Source organism: Palaemon carinicauda, chromosome 32 (assembly GCF_036898095.1).
Source record: "Palaemon carinicauda isolate YSFRI2023 chromosome 32, ASM3689809v2, whole genome shotgun sequence".
NCBI lineage: Eukaryota > Metazoa > Arthropoda > Malacostraca > Decapoda > Palaemonidae > Palaemon > Palaemon carinicauda.
This window is the reverse complement of record NC_090756.1, coordinates 7,233,059-7,250,558: the sequence shown is the minus strand read 5'-3', so window position 1 is coordinate 7,250,558 and position 17,500 is coordinate 7,233,059. Positions and strand designations below refer to the sequence as shown.

The following is a 17,500-nucleotide window of genomic DNA, read 5'->3' as shown; positions in this document are numbered from 1 at the left end:
AATCCCTTATAGAGCGATGCTCACAATCCCTTAGTGTTATTATTGAATTGTAATTCCTAAGTGACACAGAATTGTAATCCCTTGGAGGGATGAATTTATAATCCACAGAGATGTAAACAAAGCTAAGAGCCCTTGGAGATGATATTACAATCATGTGGAGGAATTGAAAATTGATAAGATTGCAGTTTCTTGAGATAATAAATCTATAACCCCACAGAGATGCAAACAAGGCTAAGAGCCCTTAGAGATGATATTGCAATCTTATGGAAGAAGTGAAAATTGACATAAAATTGCAATCTCTTGGCAAATAATAAACTTACAACCAAACAGATGTAATCAAAGCTAAACGGCCTTAGAAATATTACAATCCCTTGGAGGAAGTAAACATTGACAAAATTGTAATTTCTTGAGATATAATAGATAACTCCACAAAGATGTACACAAAGCTAAAAGCCCTTAGAGATATTACAATCCTTTGGAGGAAGTAAAAATTGACATGTAAATTCTAATCCCTTGGAGAGATGATAAATTTACAACTCCACAGAGATGTAAACAAAGCTAAAAGCCCTTAGAGATTATATTGCAATCATGAGGAGGAAGTAAAAATTGACATAAAAATTGACTTACAAATTTACATAAAATTGCATTTTCTTGAGAGATAAATTTATAACCCCACAAAGATGTAAACAAAGCTGAGACCCCTCGGAGATGATATTACAATCCTGTTAAAGAAATAAAATTTTATATGAAATTGCAATTCCTTGAAAGGATGATAAATTTACAACCCCACAGAGATGTCAACAAAGCTAAGAGCCCTTAGAGATATTACAATCCAGTGAAGGAAGTAAAACTTGACATGAAATTCTAATCCCTTGGAGAGATGATAAATTTACAACCAAAACAGAGATATAAACATAGATAAAATCCCATAGAGATGAAATTACAATCCTGTGGAAGATGTAAAAATAACTGGAAACCCCCACAGGCGAGTCACTACAACACAACCTTTGATCCCGGAAGTTTGGCAACGAGAGGCTGAGAGGCAAAGATCAGAGCTGCCAATATCAACAGGGATCCCATCAATATGTAGGGGAGTGTCACCCCTCCGCTCACGTCCATTGCCAGTCCTGGAACGAAATTGAGACGTTGTTTTGTTAAAAGGGGAAAGAGCAGGTGATGGACGTTATTTTCTTTAAATGGGGGAACTGCAGTGCGGGAAATTATATCGTTACGAGGAGGTATTTTAAGTGGGAGAGGAAATTGTTAATGGAATATAATTTTGCTAAATGAGGAAATTGTAAGTGGAAGGTATCTTTTTATAAAAGAGTATATCATAAGTGGGAGATATTATTTTGATAATCATAAGTGGGAGATATTTTGATCAAAGAAAATTGTAAGTCGGAAATATAATTTTGTTAAAAGGTGAAATTGCAAATGGGAGATATTTTGTTAAATAAGGAAATTGTGAGTGAGAGATATTACCTTGTTAATAGGGAAATTTGTAATTGGGAAACGTTATTTTATTACCAAAGGAAATTGCAAGTGGGAGATATCTTTTTGTTAAAAGAATCACATTTTAAGTGGGAGATATCATTTTATCAATAGAGAAAATTTTAAATGAGGGGAATTATTTCATTAACATATGACACTGTAAGTGGGAGATATTTTGCTAAAAGGAGATATTATTTTGTTTGGAAAATTATATTGTAAGTAGATGTAATTTTGTTGAACGAGGAAATTGTAAGTGGGAGATGTAATTTTGTTGAACGAGGAAATTGTAAGTGGGAGATGTAATTTTGTTGAACGAGGAAATTGTAAGTTTGAGATATGATTTTGTTGAACGAGGAAATTGTAAGTGGGAGATGTAATTTTGTTGAACGAGGAAATTGTAAGTGGGAGATGTAATTTTGTTGAACGAGGAAATTGTAAGTGGGAGATGTAATTTTGTTGAACGAGGAAATTGTAAGTGGGAGATATCATATTGTTGAACGAGGAAATTTTAAGTGGGAGATATCACTTTTTGCTGAACGAGGATATTGTAAGTGGGAGATATCATATTGTTGAACGAGGAAATTGTAAGTGGGAGATATCACTTTGTTGAACGAGGAAATTGTAAATGGGAGATATCATTTTGTTATAAAGAGGAACTTGTTAGAGATATCATTTTATTGAACGAGGAAATTGTAAGTGGGAGATATCATATTGTTGAACGAGGAAATTTTAAGTGGGAGATATCACTTTGTTGAACGAGGGAATTGTAAGTGGGAGATATCACTTTGTTGAACGAGGAAATTGTAAGTGGGAAATATAATTTTGATAGGAGAGATAATTATCTTGAAAGGGAAAATTTCATAGAGATAGTTTGTTGAAATGGTTAATTGTATATAGGGAATAATATTTTGTTAAAAGGAAATACTAAATTTGATATAAGGAACTCAAAAGTACAAGAATTTAATTGATGACTAAAATTTGAAATAATTAAGGGGATATCTTATCTAAAAGGAAAATGGTAAGTGCAAAATATTTTGTTGACATGAGAAATTACAGGAGTGAAATACTACTTCATTGAAAAGAGGGAAAGTTATTTTACCACAAGGGAAAATGGTTGGTGTGAGAAATGTTGTGGAAAGGGGATAGGGTCAGCGAAAAACATTATTATTCTAGCAGATGTGTTGAGTGCTGGTCTCATTTTGGCTAAATGCAAAATAGTTGGGGGAAGATATTATTTTCTTAATAGTGAAAGGGTAAAGTATTAAGCCCTGTCCACACGATCGAGCATGCCCGACGGGCAAACAGTGATACCAGACCACAATAGTTAGTATATATATATATATATATATATATATATATATATATATATATATATATATATATATATATATATATATATATATATATGTATGTATGTATAAAGTAAAAAAAAAGACAACCTAGAGAAATTCTTGTATCCAAAGTGAGATAAAAAGAATAAATAAATATAGATACATATTCATACCTGAAATGAAGCAAACTATATCAGATTGCAAATCTGACATGAAAAATAAAATAAACAACCCAGAAACACACACTAACCACTATCATTAATCAAGTCAGTTCAGGACATAATCTCTTCCTTTTAAACGTCCCCAGCTCTCCCCCCCAGCCCCCCCCCCCACCCCCCAAAAACCATCGATTTCCTTCGGAGTTTCTTAGGAATATTAGCGTAGACGGAAGCACCTCCAGCACCCGCGGAATATTCCATACTTCGCGGTCACGTGATATTCGCCACACTCGCGGAAATCGATGGGGGAGGGGGTCAGGGAGGGGGGGGGGGGGGTGGGGGGAGAGGGTGTGACGTAGTCGAAGGTCATAGATCCAGAGATTTATTTTATTGGGTTGGGAAATTTATACCTGTGGGAAAACTGCTCTTGTTTTGGTGTGGTGTTGACGTCAGGGGGGTGGGGGGGGGGGGGGGGGTTGCGTTAATATCTTAATGTGGATAGATACTTTTTTTTTTATTGTAAGGTGTCTTAATTGAATTTTCAATCTAGGATTGATTTTAAATAATTCATATATTTTTAAACTGAAAACTGTTTTTGAATTTCTCAAAAAAAAAACCGTTTTAGTTTTTTTTTATATGAATAGATACTTTTTTTATTTTGAAGTTTTTTTTTTTTAATGAATTTTCAATATGATTAATTTTAATTAAAAACTGTTAGATTTTTAAACTAAAATCTGTATTTGAGTTTAAAAAAAAATAAAAGTAATTTTTTAATACGGATAAAAAAAACGTTTTTCTTTTATATCTGTAGGTTTCTCAATATAATTTCTAATCTTGATTAATCTTTATTGATAATTCACAGTTTTTGAACCAAAAACTGTATTTCCTAATACGGATAGATACCTTTTTCATTTATTTTGAGTTTTACTTTTTTTCAATCAGATTTCCAATCTATATCATGATATAAGTGTATGGGACCTGTCAAAAAAGACTGCTATACACACACACACACACACACACACACACGATATATATATATATATATATATATATATATATATATATATATATATATAGTGTATATATATATATAGTGTATATATATATATATATATATATATATATATATATATATACTGTATGTATATATATATATATATATATATATATATATATATATATATATATACAGTATATATATATATATATATATATATATATATATATATATATATATATACAGTATATATATATATACTGTATATATATATATATATATATATATATATATATGTATATATAATATATACATATATATATATATAATATACATACATATATATATATATATATATATATATATATATATATACATACACATGTGGGAGATTATCAAGCCCTATTAATGAGATATATTTAGATTTTTCTCTTTCGGATTAAGAAACCAATGTCCTATTCTAAGTTACAAAATATGCAATTTTTTGGTATCCTACAATCCTAAATGATTAACGAATTCCAATTCTAGAATAGTTGTCACTGAATAAATTTCCTGGTTTGACTCTAAAATGGATTACAATTCGTGCAAAGTGAGTCCCATGTCACCGATAATATTTTCTTACCCTCGTAGCGTTATCCACGATTACCATGATGATAAACTTGTACGTTCTTTGCGATACAATCTCGCGTGTGAATGAGTTCATAGTTGTAAAAGATCTGATTTTCTTTGTGTATCATGGGGCTTTTTGTTTAGGGTCGTGTGCTATATATATATATATATATATATATATATATATATATATATATATATATATATATATATATATATATATATATATATATATATATATATATGTATATATATATATATATACATATATATATGTATATGTATGTATGTATGTATGTATATATATATATATATATATATATATATATATATATATATATATAAAACAAAATACCTGAAGTACGATCAAGAAATAAGTGATAAACAATGTTGTTCCCTGTGTGTTGCAAGTATTTTGTCCAACTTAATCAACTTTCATTATCTTGCACTTCATTTGCTAGCTAATGTCTCCTAATCATTATACTATATACTTTTTAACAATTTTTGAGATTTGTAATACCATGCTTAATTACACTCCTGTTTACATTCAAGTGTTATCTTAATTTAGATTAGAATGGTTACAAATGATCCCAAGTATCCTTAACTTTAGTAAACTACCTCATCTAAAGTGAAGACTCCTAGTATGCTAAGGTGAATTATGGGAGTATCACTGTTTGAAAGATTGGAAAATGATAAGATAAGAAGAATGGCAGGTGAAGTAAAGTTTACTTAGATAAGTGTCACGACTGAGATGGTCTGGGCACGTGGTAAGGACGGATGGTGGAGAGGGAGTGAGGAGGGCTTAGGATGGATGAAGATAAGGAGGGAGGAAAATAATTAGATGACGACTTGAGGTGAAGGATGCCGCAGAGAGAAGAGATTTGGTGGCAAAGGATGCCCTTGATCGAAGGCATTTGAGAGGGCGTATCAGGCAACCGACCCCTTAATGTAGGGATAACAGTAGGGAAGAAGTAATATTATCTTACCCAAAAGAGATGGATATCCAAAGTTGAAGATTCCTTGGAACATCCTGAAGAAGCCCCAAGTTGAGGCCATCGATTCCCCTCCGAATTGGTCCGCCAGGAGAACGTTGACGAGCGTCCAGTAGAAGGCCATGCAGAGGGAGTACATGGTAGCGAAGACCATCAGGTGCCACATGTTTGTACATAATGGCACAGTGAGGCATCCGATGCCCCCGATTAGTAAGCTGTTAATATTATGGGGGAAAAAAAAGTGATATAAAATGCTTTGCCTTTTCCTTATTGAATATGGAGCCCCTTTCTAGTCAACAAAGAATAATGGATTTGGCACTGAATCAAAAAATGCTATGAATATTTACCTACTGATAAATCCATATCTCTTATTGGCCTTTTCTCTGTTGAAAATGATTCCGCAGAGGAGTCTGAAGATGATATCACAGCAGGAAGTATAAGAGGCGATGGCCGAGTTCTCCATATCTGTGAGGCCGATCGCCCTGCCGTAGAGAGACGCATAGAAGATGGCATTGGGCAGAGCAGCCGCCGAACACATCATGGTGAACAAGTACACGAGGTACGCCGGGTTCTTAAAGAATGTGAAATCCAGTGCCTTCCTCTTCTCGCCATCAGGTTTGGCTGCAGCGACAGCAACTTGCCTCATTTTCTTGATTTGGATATCTGTCACAGCGTAGTCGTTTTGCTTCTCCTTCCAGTACATTACCTGGACCAGCTTTTCATGAACGTTGAACGGTCGCAAGAGCATCCCAACCACCAGTAGCTGGAGCATGACTCCGGCGATGATGATGAACGTTCCTCGCAGACCATAGTGATGCTGCACGAGGACTACCAGAGGAGAGAACAAGAACCCTCCAGTCGGGTTTCCAGCGGCTCGGAAGCCGTTGGCTAGAGAGCGCTTCTTGTCGAAATAATCCGTAACCAAGAGGAAGCCTGGGGTCTCCACCATACACATTCCTATGCCTGGAACAATTCATGGAAGTTAACTGATAGACAACATTGGGCAGCCTGATGCCTTTTTTTAATCTAAAGGTAGAACATACTGTTAAAAAAACTTGATTTTAATAGGAAATTCTCAGTAAAAATTATACTGTTCTCGGCCTTATTTCAGTAAATACAAGTCGTCATAATTTCTACCCTACTTTATTATCTTCACGGGTTTGTGGCCATGATATCCCTCCTTAATGTCAATATATCCGTTTTTAAAACGGTAAATCCATTGCAACATTTATACTAGGACTTTTAGCGTTTTTATGAGCAATTTTCAACAGTGTAAGAACAAACGGACAGCCAAAGACTGGTAAGGAATAAGAGCAATATAAGCCTGGAAAACCAAACGTGAATATAAATATTTATAAGATTAACAAATTTGAAATTTCTGATACTAATAGAGGAAACTACTAGTTTTAGAAGAACTTACCTACCACTCCCCCTAAGGTCACTGCCAGGTAAGGGATGTTGTAGGCTGGAACGGCCAGAAGGAATCCTGTGACACACAGGATCCCTCCAGTGATGACACACTTCCGAGGACCGACGATCAGAGTTAGGGCGCCCATGGCCGGAGCTGAGGAGATATGGAGGATTAGCTTCGGGAATTTGTTTTCTATTTTTTTTATGTTCAGTATAAAACTCTTTAAAGAAGATTCAACTCAAATGAAATGACCAAGTGGTTAGGCAAATACTTATATTTCTATTGTACTATATATCAACAACATTATACAAATACAATATATATAAATATATATATATATATATATATATATATATATATATATATATATATATATATATATATATATTTATATTTATATTTATATATTTATATATATATTTATATATATATATATATATTATATATATATATATATATATATATATATATATATATATATATATATATTTATATATATATATATATATATATATATATATATATATATATATATTATATATATATATATATATATTATATATATATTATATATATATTATATATATATATATATATATATATATATATATATATATATATATATTATATATATATATATATATATATTATATATATATATATATTATATATATATATATATATATATATATATATATATATATATATATATATATATATATAAACATAAATATATATAATATATATTCTTTTAAATATTAAATAATACTTTTCAACATTACATTTCCCCTACCTTTTGAATAAAAAACCTACAAGGGAATCATATATGATAAATTCATCTACTTAAGCTAGGATTCGAACGTATATAGTGTATTTATATATATATATATATATATATATATATATATATATATATATATATATATATATATATATATATATATACAGTGCATTCTTTATTTCGATGCCTAATAGGACTTACCCAACAGCCCCCTGAATCCAACTAATAAGCCTATGATCCACCCTGACTGTGAGCCTGTGGCATCAGGAAAGTAATCCAGAATGAGACTGTATGTAATCCCAAAGCTCTTTACGTAGCCCGCGGTTATCGTATTGATTAGAAAGACCAACAGGACTACCAACCACGCGTACCTGTAGAAAGAAAAAAAAAAGTTTATATAATTGGTCATATGTTTGTATTTTACACCCCTCTATTCGTGATTGATAGGTCCGTGGTTCACTTTGGACTTATCGCCCGCCGGTTTTACGTATAGGTGAGGGGGATTAATATGTGTGGGTGTAAGGTATAAAAGGGTGGGGGCTGGCTTTTAACTAAATAATACGAGAGTGATAACTCTAAACGTCTATTTCACTCTACAAAGAGTAAAATTTTATGTCGCTTTACTCATGACTGGATTCGAACCCAATTAAAATGAGTTTGATAAAGTGATGGTAGTGAATTTAATATTCAGCCATGTCAAAAAATGGCCGAAAAAAATGTTTAAGCATCATTATGGTTGTGGTGGCCTATTTGAAACGTCTCTGCATAGCAGTTGGTTGGACGAAGGTTCTAGGCCCACTCAAGCTTTTGAGATTCTAATAGTGCCTGTAACTTCACCATCCTATTGAGCAAGGGGGAGCCTATAGGTCTACGTGCTGAGTCATCAGCAGCCACTTCCTGGCTCCCTCTGTTCATAGTTTGCAGAGGAGGCTTAGGAGCTGATTATATGTACTGTATATAGTCAATTTCTAGTTCATTGGCCTTTGCCTTGCCTCTGCCATTCATGAATGACCTTTAAACCTACCAATGCAGAAAGGAGCGCCTACCTACCCATGATCCTTCGCCGATGGTGGGCCAGGAATTGATTCCAAGGATTCCTCGAGATCAAGCCCAATGACCTGCGGCTGGTTATTCCTCAGGGGGTCGATGGAGTCCTTCCGGAAGGACGCCAGAGACAATGATACTTGGCTGAGGCCATCCTGACTACCTAGGTTTCTGATCAAGGGCTTCTTCCCCACAAGATTCAAGTTGAGCAGAGGAGTTCTCCTGTCGAGGCTCCGGTTGGAACGAAGCGGGGGAAGAGGTGACGAACCTGCTGAACTGAAATTACTTTGTCTGTCCTCGCTCAACCTGACGTCCGGAATACCCCACGCGTCGTTCATCGGCGAGGTCTTCGACTTGTCTTGAACGAAAATGGATCGAGCTGATTTTCTCTGGTCGGGGTCCATGGTTGGTTTTCTAGCTGGGAATTTCTGAAAGTAAATCCATGCATTAGTTTTTTTTTTTTTTTTTGGCTTGCCCTTGAGCCAGGGTCAATTATAAATGACCTAAGGGTTCAATTCTTTTAGTTTTCAATGCCTTTTTCGTCACTTTTTTTTATCTTGATTTTAGATGAATTTGCTTACTAGTCAATTATAAATGACCTAAGGGTTTTGTTTTAGTTTTCAATGCCTTATTCGTCACTATTTTTTGTTTTCAGCTTTATATTAGATGGTTTTCTTGGCTTACTAGAGTCAATCATGAATGAACCAAGAATTTTGTACTATGGTTTTCAATGCCTTTTTCATCGCTATTTCTTTTCTATCTTGACATTAATAGTTTTGTTGGCTTATTAGAGTTAATTATGAATGACATAAGAATTTTGTTCTTTAGATTTCAATGAATTTTTTTTTTTTTTTTTTTTCTTTTTTTTTGAATGGGAAATATATTGGGTAGTTTTTTGGGAGATTAATCTATTCAGGGTCAGCCAGAATCAATTATAAATGACCAAAAATTTTTGTACTTTCGTTATTACATCATTTCTTTTCCATCTTTACTTGACTGAAGGTAAAATAGGAAATCACTTTATCCAAATATTGCACGTTTAAAAAATATATACGTTTAACTACTAAATCTATATATTTTCCGGTTGTTGAAAAAGAACAAATATTTAGTTTTTGTTCAATGTTATTTCTATTAAGTTTTTATTTATGAAATTACTGGGTTTTGAGGCAAAATATAATTTCAAATTCATACATTCAATTATAGATAATTTTTTTATCTGTATATTTGCCTTGTCAGTGCCTTGTTACTATCCCTTTTACCCCCAATGGACGTACCAGTACGTTTCACAAAACTCATCCCTTTACCCCCATGGACGTACCGGTACGTCCTTGCAAAAAAACTGCTATTTACAATTTTTTTTTGCATATTTCTGATAAGTTTATGAGAAACTTCAGGCATTTTCCAAAAGAATGAGACCAACCTGACCTCTCTATGACGAAAATTAAGGCTGTTAGAGCATTTTAAAAAAATATATATTGCAAAATGTGCTTGAAAAAAAAAAAAAACGCCTTGGGGTTAAGGGTTGGAAAGTTCCAAATAGCCTGTGGGTCTATAATAATCATTACCATTATTTTAATTCTTATTATTACTATCACAGAAGAATAGAATCACGTTTATTTAGATATCTTTATAACTGAAACCCATCATTTTCCTCATGGTAAGGATAGAAGAAACTCTTTAGCTATGGCGAGCAGCTCTTCTTGGAGAAGGATACTCCTAAGTCAAACCATTGTTCTCTAGTCTTGGGTAGTGCCATAGCCTCTGTACCATGGCCTTTCACTGTCTTTGGTTAGAGTTCTCTTGCTTGAGGGTACGCACGGGCACGCTAGTGCCATAGCCTCTCTACCAAGGCCTTTCACTGTCTTTGGTTAGAGTTCTCTTGCTTGAGGGTACACTCGGGCACGCTAGTGCCAATGCCTCTCTACCATGGCCTTTCACTGTCTTTGGTTAGAGTTCTCTTGCTTGAGGGTACACTCGGGCACGCTAGTGCCAATGCCTCTCTACCATGGCCTTTCACTGTCTTTGGTTAGAGTTCTCTTGCTTGAGGGTACACCCGGGCACGCTAGTGCCATAGCCTCTCTACCATGGCCTTTCACTGTCTTTGGTTAGATTTCTCTTGCTTGAGGGTACACTCGGGCACGCTAGTTCTATAGCCTCTCTACCATGGCCTTTCACTGTCTTTTGTTAGAGTTCTCTTGCTTGAGGGTACACTCGGGCACGCTAGTGCCATAGCCTCTCTACCATGGCCTTTCACTGTCTTTGGTTAGAGTTCTCTTGCTTGAGGGTACATTCGGGCACACTAGTGCCATAGCCTCTCTACCAAGGCCTTTCACTGTCTTTGGTTAGAGTTCTCTTGCTTGAGGCTACACTCGGGCTCGCTAGTGCCATAGCCTCTCTACCATGGCCTTTCACTGTCTTTGGTTAGAGTTCTCTTGCTTGAGGGTACACTCGGGCACGCTAGTGCCATAGCCTCTCTACCATGGCCTTTCACTGTCTTTGGTTAGAGTTCTCTTGCTTGAGGGTACACTCGGGCACGCTAGTGCCATAGCCTCTCTACCATGGCCTTTCACTGTCTTTGGTTAGAGTTCTCTTGCTTGAGGGTACACTCGGGCACGCTAGTGCCATAGCCTCTTTACCATGGCCTTTCACTGTCTTTGGTTAGAGTTCTCTTGCTTGAGGGTACACTCGGTCACGCTGGTTAGCTTATTTCTCTTCTGCCTGTGTTTTTTTTTAGTTTTATAGTTTTTAAATGAAAGATCTAATTTAATGTTGTTACTATTCTTAGTATATTCTATTTTGATCGTTTATTTTTTTCTTGTTTTTATTTTCTTGTTGCTTTTCCACCACTGGACTATTTTTCCATGTTAGAGCCCTTAGGTTTATAGCATCTTGCCTTTCCAATTAGTGCTGTAGCTTAACTTATGATGATGATAATAATAATTGATAATAGTAATAATAATAATAATAATAATAATATTTATATTGATATTGATAATAATGATAATAATAATAATAATAATAATAATAATAATAATAATAATAATATTTATATTAATATTGATAATAATAATACAAATAATATTTATATCAATATTGATAATAATAATAATAATAATAATGATAATAATAATATTGATAATAATAATAATGATAATAACAATAATAATATAATAATAATAATAATAATAATATTTATATAAATAATAATAATAATAATAATAATAATATTTATATAAATAATAATAATAATAATAATAATAATAATATTTATTTAATAATTATAATAATAATATTTATATTAATAATAATAATAATGATAATAATAATAATAATAATAATAATTGTCGACACCACAATAGATATAATCATTATCATAACCATTATCAGCCTACCCCCTCTGCCTCCCTCCCCCCCTCCTCCTACCCCTATAACCCCCTACCCTCCTATAACCCTAATCCAATTGACCACCAAATGAGCCTATCTCTGACCTCCCCCCTCCTCCCCCCCCCCCGGGATGTTTGTCAACAAATGTTGTTTATGAGTTCGTAAGTCTGTTTTTATGGCTCCACTTCGACCAACTTTGAGTGTCTATAAACAGCCTGTTTGGAAGAGCAGGGGGGGGGGGGAGGGGGGAGGTCGTTAGAATCATTTAAGTGTCTCATTCTTAATGGGTGGATGTAATCTGCCTTTGTTGCTGTAACTGCTATTACTAATAAGGCTAATAATAATAGTCTTCCACTGTCTTGGATAAGAGCTCTCTTGCTTGAGAGTACACTCAAGCACACTAATCTATCTTATTTCTCTTCCTCTTGTTTTGTTAAAGTTTTTATAGTCTATATAGGAAATATTTACTTTAATGTTACTGTTCTTAAAATCGTATATTTTTCCTTGTTTCCTTTCCCCACTGGGCTATTTTCCCTTTTTGAGCCCCTGGGCTTATAGCATCCTGCTTTTCCAACTAGGGTTGTAGCTTAGCAAGTAATAATAATAATAATAATAATAATAATAATGGTCTTCCATTGTCTAGGATAAGAGTTCTCTTGCTTGATAGTACATTCAGGCACACTAATCTATCTTATTTCTCTTCCTCTTGTTTTGTTAAAGTTTTTATAGTCTATATAGGAAATATTTATTTTAATGTCACTGTTCTTTAAATCGTATATTTTTCCTTGTTTCCTTTCCCATTGGGCTATTTTCCCCTTTTGAGCCCCTGGGCTTATAGCATCCTGCTTTTCCAACTAGGGTTGTAGCTTAGGAAGTAATAATAATAATAATAATAATAATAATAATGGTCTTCCACTGTCTTGGATTAGAGTTCTCTTGCTTGAGAGTACACTCAGGCACACTAATCTATCTTACTCTTCCTCTGGTTTTGTTAAAGTTTTTATAGTTTATAAAGGAAATATTTATTTTAATGTCACTGTTCTTAAAATCGTATATTTTTCCTTGTTTCCTTTCCTCACTGGACTATTTTCCCTTTTTGAGCCCGTGGGCTTATAGCATCCTGCTTTTCCAACTAGGTTTGTAGCTTAGCAAGTAATAATGATAATAATAATAATAATAATAATAATAATAATAATATAATAATAATAATGGTCTTCCACTGTCTTGGATAAGAGTTCTCTTGCTTGAGAGTACAGTCGGGCAACTTTGTATCTACTCCCAATTGATAATAATGACGATAACAAAAACATGAATTTGTATAATAATAAGCTGCACTCTTAAAAATTTACATTAGAAACAATAATGTCTGGTAACTTCACCATTACTGGTCTCTTCCTTAGAGACTTCACCATTACTGGTCTCTTCCTTAGAGACTTCACCATTACTGGTCTCTTCCTTAGAGACTTCGCCATTACTGGTCTCTTCCTTAGAGACTTCTCCATTACTGGTCTCTTCCTTAGAGACTTTACCATTACTGGTCTCTTCCTTAGAGACTTCACCATTACTGGTCTCTTCCTTAGAGACTTCTCCATTACTGGTCTCTTCCTTAGAGACTTTACCATTACTGGTCTCTTCCTTAGAGACTTCACCATTACTGGTCTCTTTCTTTGAGAGCTTTCTTCTTCTCCTCTTTTTCTTTGAGAGCTTTTTATCACTTCTTTATGCCTTTGAATCGTCTTCAGACCGATGTTCTTCAAGAGTAGCCACTTTTTCTTCTAACTCCTCCTCCTCCTTCTCTTCCTACTCCTCCTCCTTTTCTTCCTCTGCATCCTCTTCTCCTCCTCTTTGTGGAAGACCGGGCTCAGTTACCTGTTCTTCCACTGGAAGATCGATTTCATGTTCCAGTTCAGCCTCGATATAGTGACGTTAAGGAGTGATATTATGGTTACCAACCCGCAAAAGATAATGATTAAGGTAATATTCACGGTCGTCTGTATTTTACTGAAATGCAGCTGAGGACAGTATTATTTTTTAAGGAGAATTTCCAATTATAATCATGGATTTTTTAAAGTGTAGATTTACATACAAGCGGAAAGTACGTCCATTTTATTACTGGCTAGTACAGTGGTTGTTGTGGCCTGATTGGTAACGTTTCTGCCTGGTGTTTGCCGGTCGGGGGTTCGAGTCCCGCTCAGACTCGTTAGTGTCTGCAACCTTACCATCCTTGTGAGCTAAGGTTGTGAGGAGGGGGGGGGGGTTTGGAGAAGCCTATAGGTCTATCTGCTGAGTCATCAGCAGCCACTGCCTGGCCCTCCCTGGTCCTAGCTTGGGTGGAGAGGAGGCTTGGGCACTAATCGTATAATATATGATTAGTCTCTAGGGCATTGTCCTGATTGCTAGGGCAATGTCACTGTCCCTTGCCTCTGCCATTCATGAGCGACCTTTAAAACTTTTAAACGTGTTTGCCTAGCATTCGCATGGCAGCAGATCGATCCCCCCACCCGGGACCGTGAGTTTAAGCTGTTTACTGTATAGGCCACTATTGTGGTATGGCGCCACAGTAGGGAGTTTGGTTTCCCCGGCTGACGTTCTGGTGAGTATCTATTCTGATGAAACTGGAACTGAAACCAGACACCTTTAACCTTAACCTTAACCTTTAATTCAGCGAGGAAATTAAAGGGAAAAAATGTAAAATCGTTGGTGTATTTGTCCTTTGCTTTTACTGCAATGATTCTCCTGTGCAGTAAACCTTTCTCTGTATCAATAAATTTTTTTCTTTATATATATCTATATCTATATATATCTATATAGATATAGATATAGATATATATATATCTATATATATATATATATATATCTATATATATATATAGATAGATATATATATCTATATATATAGATATATATATCTATACATATATATATATATTTATATTTATATATATGTATATATATATATATATATATATATATATATATATATATAGATATATCTATATTAATATATATATATCTATATATATACATATAAATATATATATATATATATATATATATATATATATATATCTATATATATCTATATATATCTATATATATTTATATATATATATATATATATATATATATATATATATATATATATATCTATATAGATATATAGATATATATATATATATATATATATATATATATCTATATATAGATATATATATATATATATATATATATATATATATATAGATATATATATATATACATACATATATATATATATATATATATATATATATATATATATATATATATATATAGATATATATATATACATACATATATATATATATATATATATATATATATATATATATATATATATATATATATATATATATATATATAGATATATATATATATACATACATATATATATATATATATATATATATACATACATATATATATATATATATATATATATATATATATATATATATATATATATATATATATATATATATATATATATATATCTGGGATGAGCATCCTTCGCGGGTAATCAAGGACTCATCATCCATCCTAAGAATCTGTGGGCTTAGCCAGGATTGGGAATGAATTTGAAAATCATTATCACATAATAAAGTTCATAGAAAGGCTACAAAAAAATGTTCTGTAATTGTAATTGTAAAAGCTATTTGTAAAGAATAAAAACTGTAATAACAACCCACTCCTCCCACCCCGTGGACTATACTCAATTTTTTTTAATGAGGCGCATTTGCACCGACTCGCAGCGGTGCCCTTTTTTAGCTCTGAAAACTTTCCTGCTATCTGATTTGTTAGAATGATCTTGTCCAACCAATCAGCGACCAGGAAAATTTCCCGAGCTAAAAAGGGCACCCCTGCGAGTCGGTGCAAATCTGCCTCGCTAAAAAGAATTGAATATAGTCTCCAAGCAATAATCACGCTCCAAGCCCTACCCACAATGCACCGCTCCCCTGTAATAAGCACGGCCCCCTAGCGACGCTTCCTGGATACTAGAACTATCCCTTGAGTTAAACACCCAAATTACTCCGTCCATTCAGGCACAACCAGCTATGCACGGCCCCCTAGTGACGCTTCCTGGAATTAAACACCAAATTACTCCGTCCATTCAGGCACAACCAGCTCCACCCTTTACCTCCCAACCTGCACTTGTCTCTAATAAACTTGCTTATGAGATTAGAGCGCACGACTACCAATTAGTTAAAAGAAAAGAGGTTGTAACACGCTTCCTGGATACTAGAACTATCCCTTGAGTTAAACAGCAAATTACTTCGTCCATTCAGGCACAACCAGCTCCACGCTTTACCTCCCAGCCTACACTTGTCTCTAATAAACTTGCTTATGGAATTAGAGAACAGGACTACCAATTAGTTAAAAGAAAAGAGGTTGTAACATGAAAACGACACTAGAGACGTAGCCACTCCCGTCTAGCATGCTATTTTAGATTACACGGTTCTGAATGAAGCCCAGACTGTATACGCCAGTGGAAAGTTCCGCTGGGAGACTAATGCAACATTGTTCTTAGCATGCAATAGCAAGATTCTCTTTGACTGCTTGTGTTTTTCGAAGCCTGTTGAATGTATTATAAGGATCTATCATTTTGGGGGTTTAAGTGATGACTGTAATAAGATAGACTCTGCGGTACAGTAATTGGTTCACGTTTGGTTTCTGTGGATTGTCCAGTCCTTAAGGACACTTTGATCACCTTGCTTATGGGCACTAGCAACAGGGTCTTGCTTCCATAAGGACTAGGCTTGGCCAATTTAACTACTCATCCTCATTTGAAGAGATTAGGGGTTGATCCCAATATGATGTAGTAATTTATTTCTATTTTAGCACGGTGTTGTTTTTATTTTCATCCATATGTATGTATATATGTATATATATATATATATATATATATATATATATATATATATATATATATATATAATATATATTTATGTATATATATATATATATATATATATATATATATATATATATATATATATAATGTTATATGTCAATGTGTATAATATAGAAATCCATTCTTGAAGGCATTTGTGGACTATGAAAAAAGCCTTTGATAGTGTGCACTGGCCAATTTTGGGGAGATTCCTGCGTTATTATGGAATTTCTCATAAATATGTTAATTTGATCAAGTCTGTTCAAGAGCATAGCAAGTGCAAAGTTAATGTTAGTGGAGTCCTATCAAATGAATTTCCAGTGAACAGCGGAATACCCCAAGGTTATGTGTTGTCACCAATGTTGTTTATCC

At 33.7% G+C, this 17,500-nt stretch overlaps 1 protein-coding gene across 1 annotated transcript in view; it reads right to left on the bottom strand.

The window, feature by feature from the left end:
• Positions 1-676: 676 nt before the first annotated feature.
• LOC137625702 (monocarboxylate transporter 2-like) overlaps positions 677-17,500 on the bottom strand; it is a 23,548-nt gene continuing 6,724 nt past the window's right edge. The window contains exons 2-7 of the mRNA XM_068356606.1: positions 8,821-9,242; positions 7,972-8,141; positions 6,999-7,142; positions 5,926-6,541; positions 5,573-5,793; positions 677-1,127 (exon numbers count right to left, since the gene is read on the bottom strand). Of these exons, the coding sequence (XP_068212707.1) occupies positions 994-1,127; positions 5,573-5,793; positions 5,926-6,541; positions 6,999-7,142; positions 7,972-8,141; positions 8,821-9,218 (1,683 nt within the window). The 5' untranslated portion in view covers positions 9,219-9,242 and the 3' untranslated portion in view covers positions 677-993. The remainder of the gene's footprint in view (positions 1,128-5,572; positions 5,794-5,925; positions 6,542-6,998; positions 7,143-7,971; positions 8,142-8,820; positions 9,243-17,500) is intronic.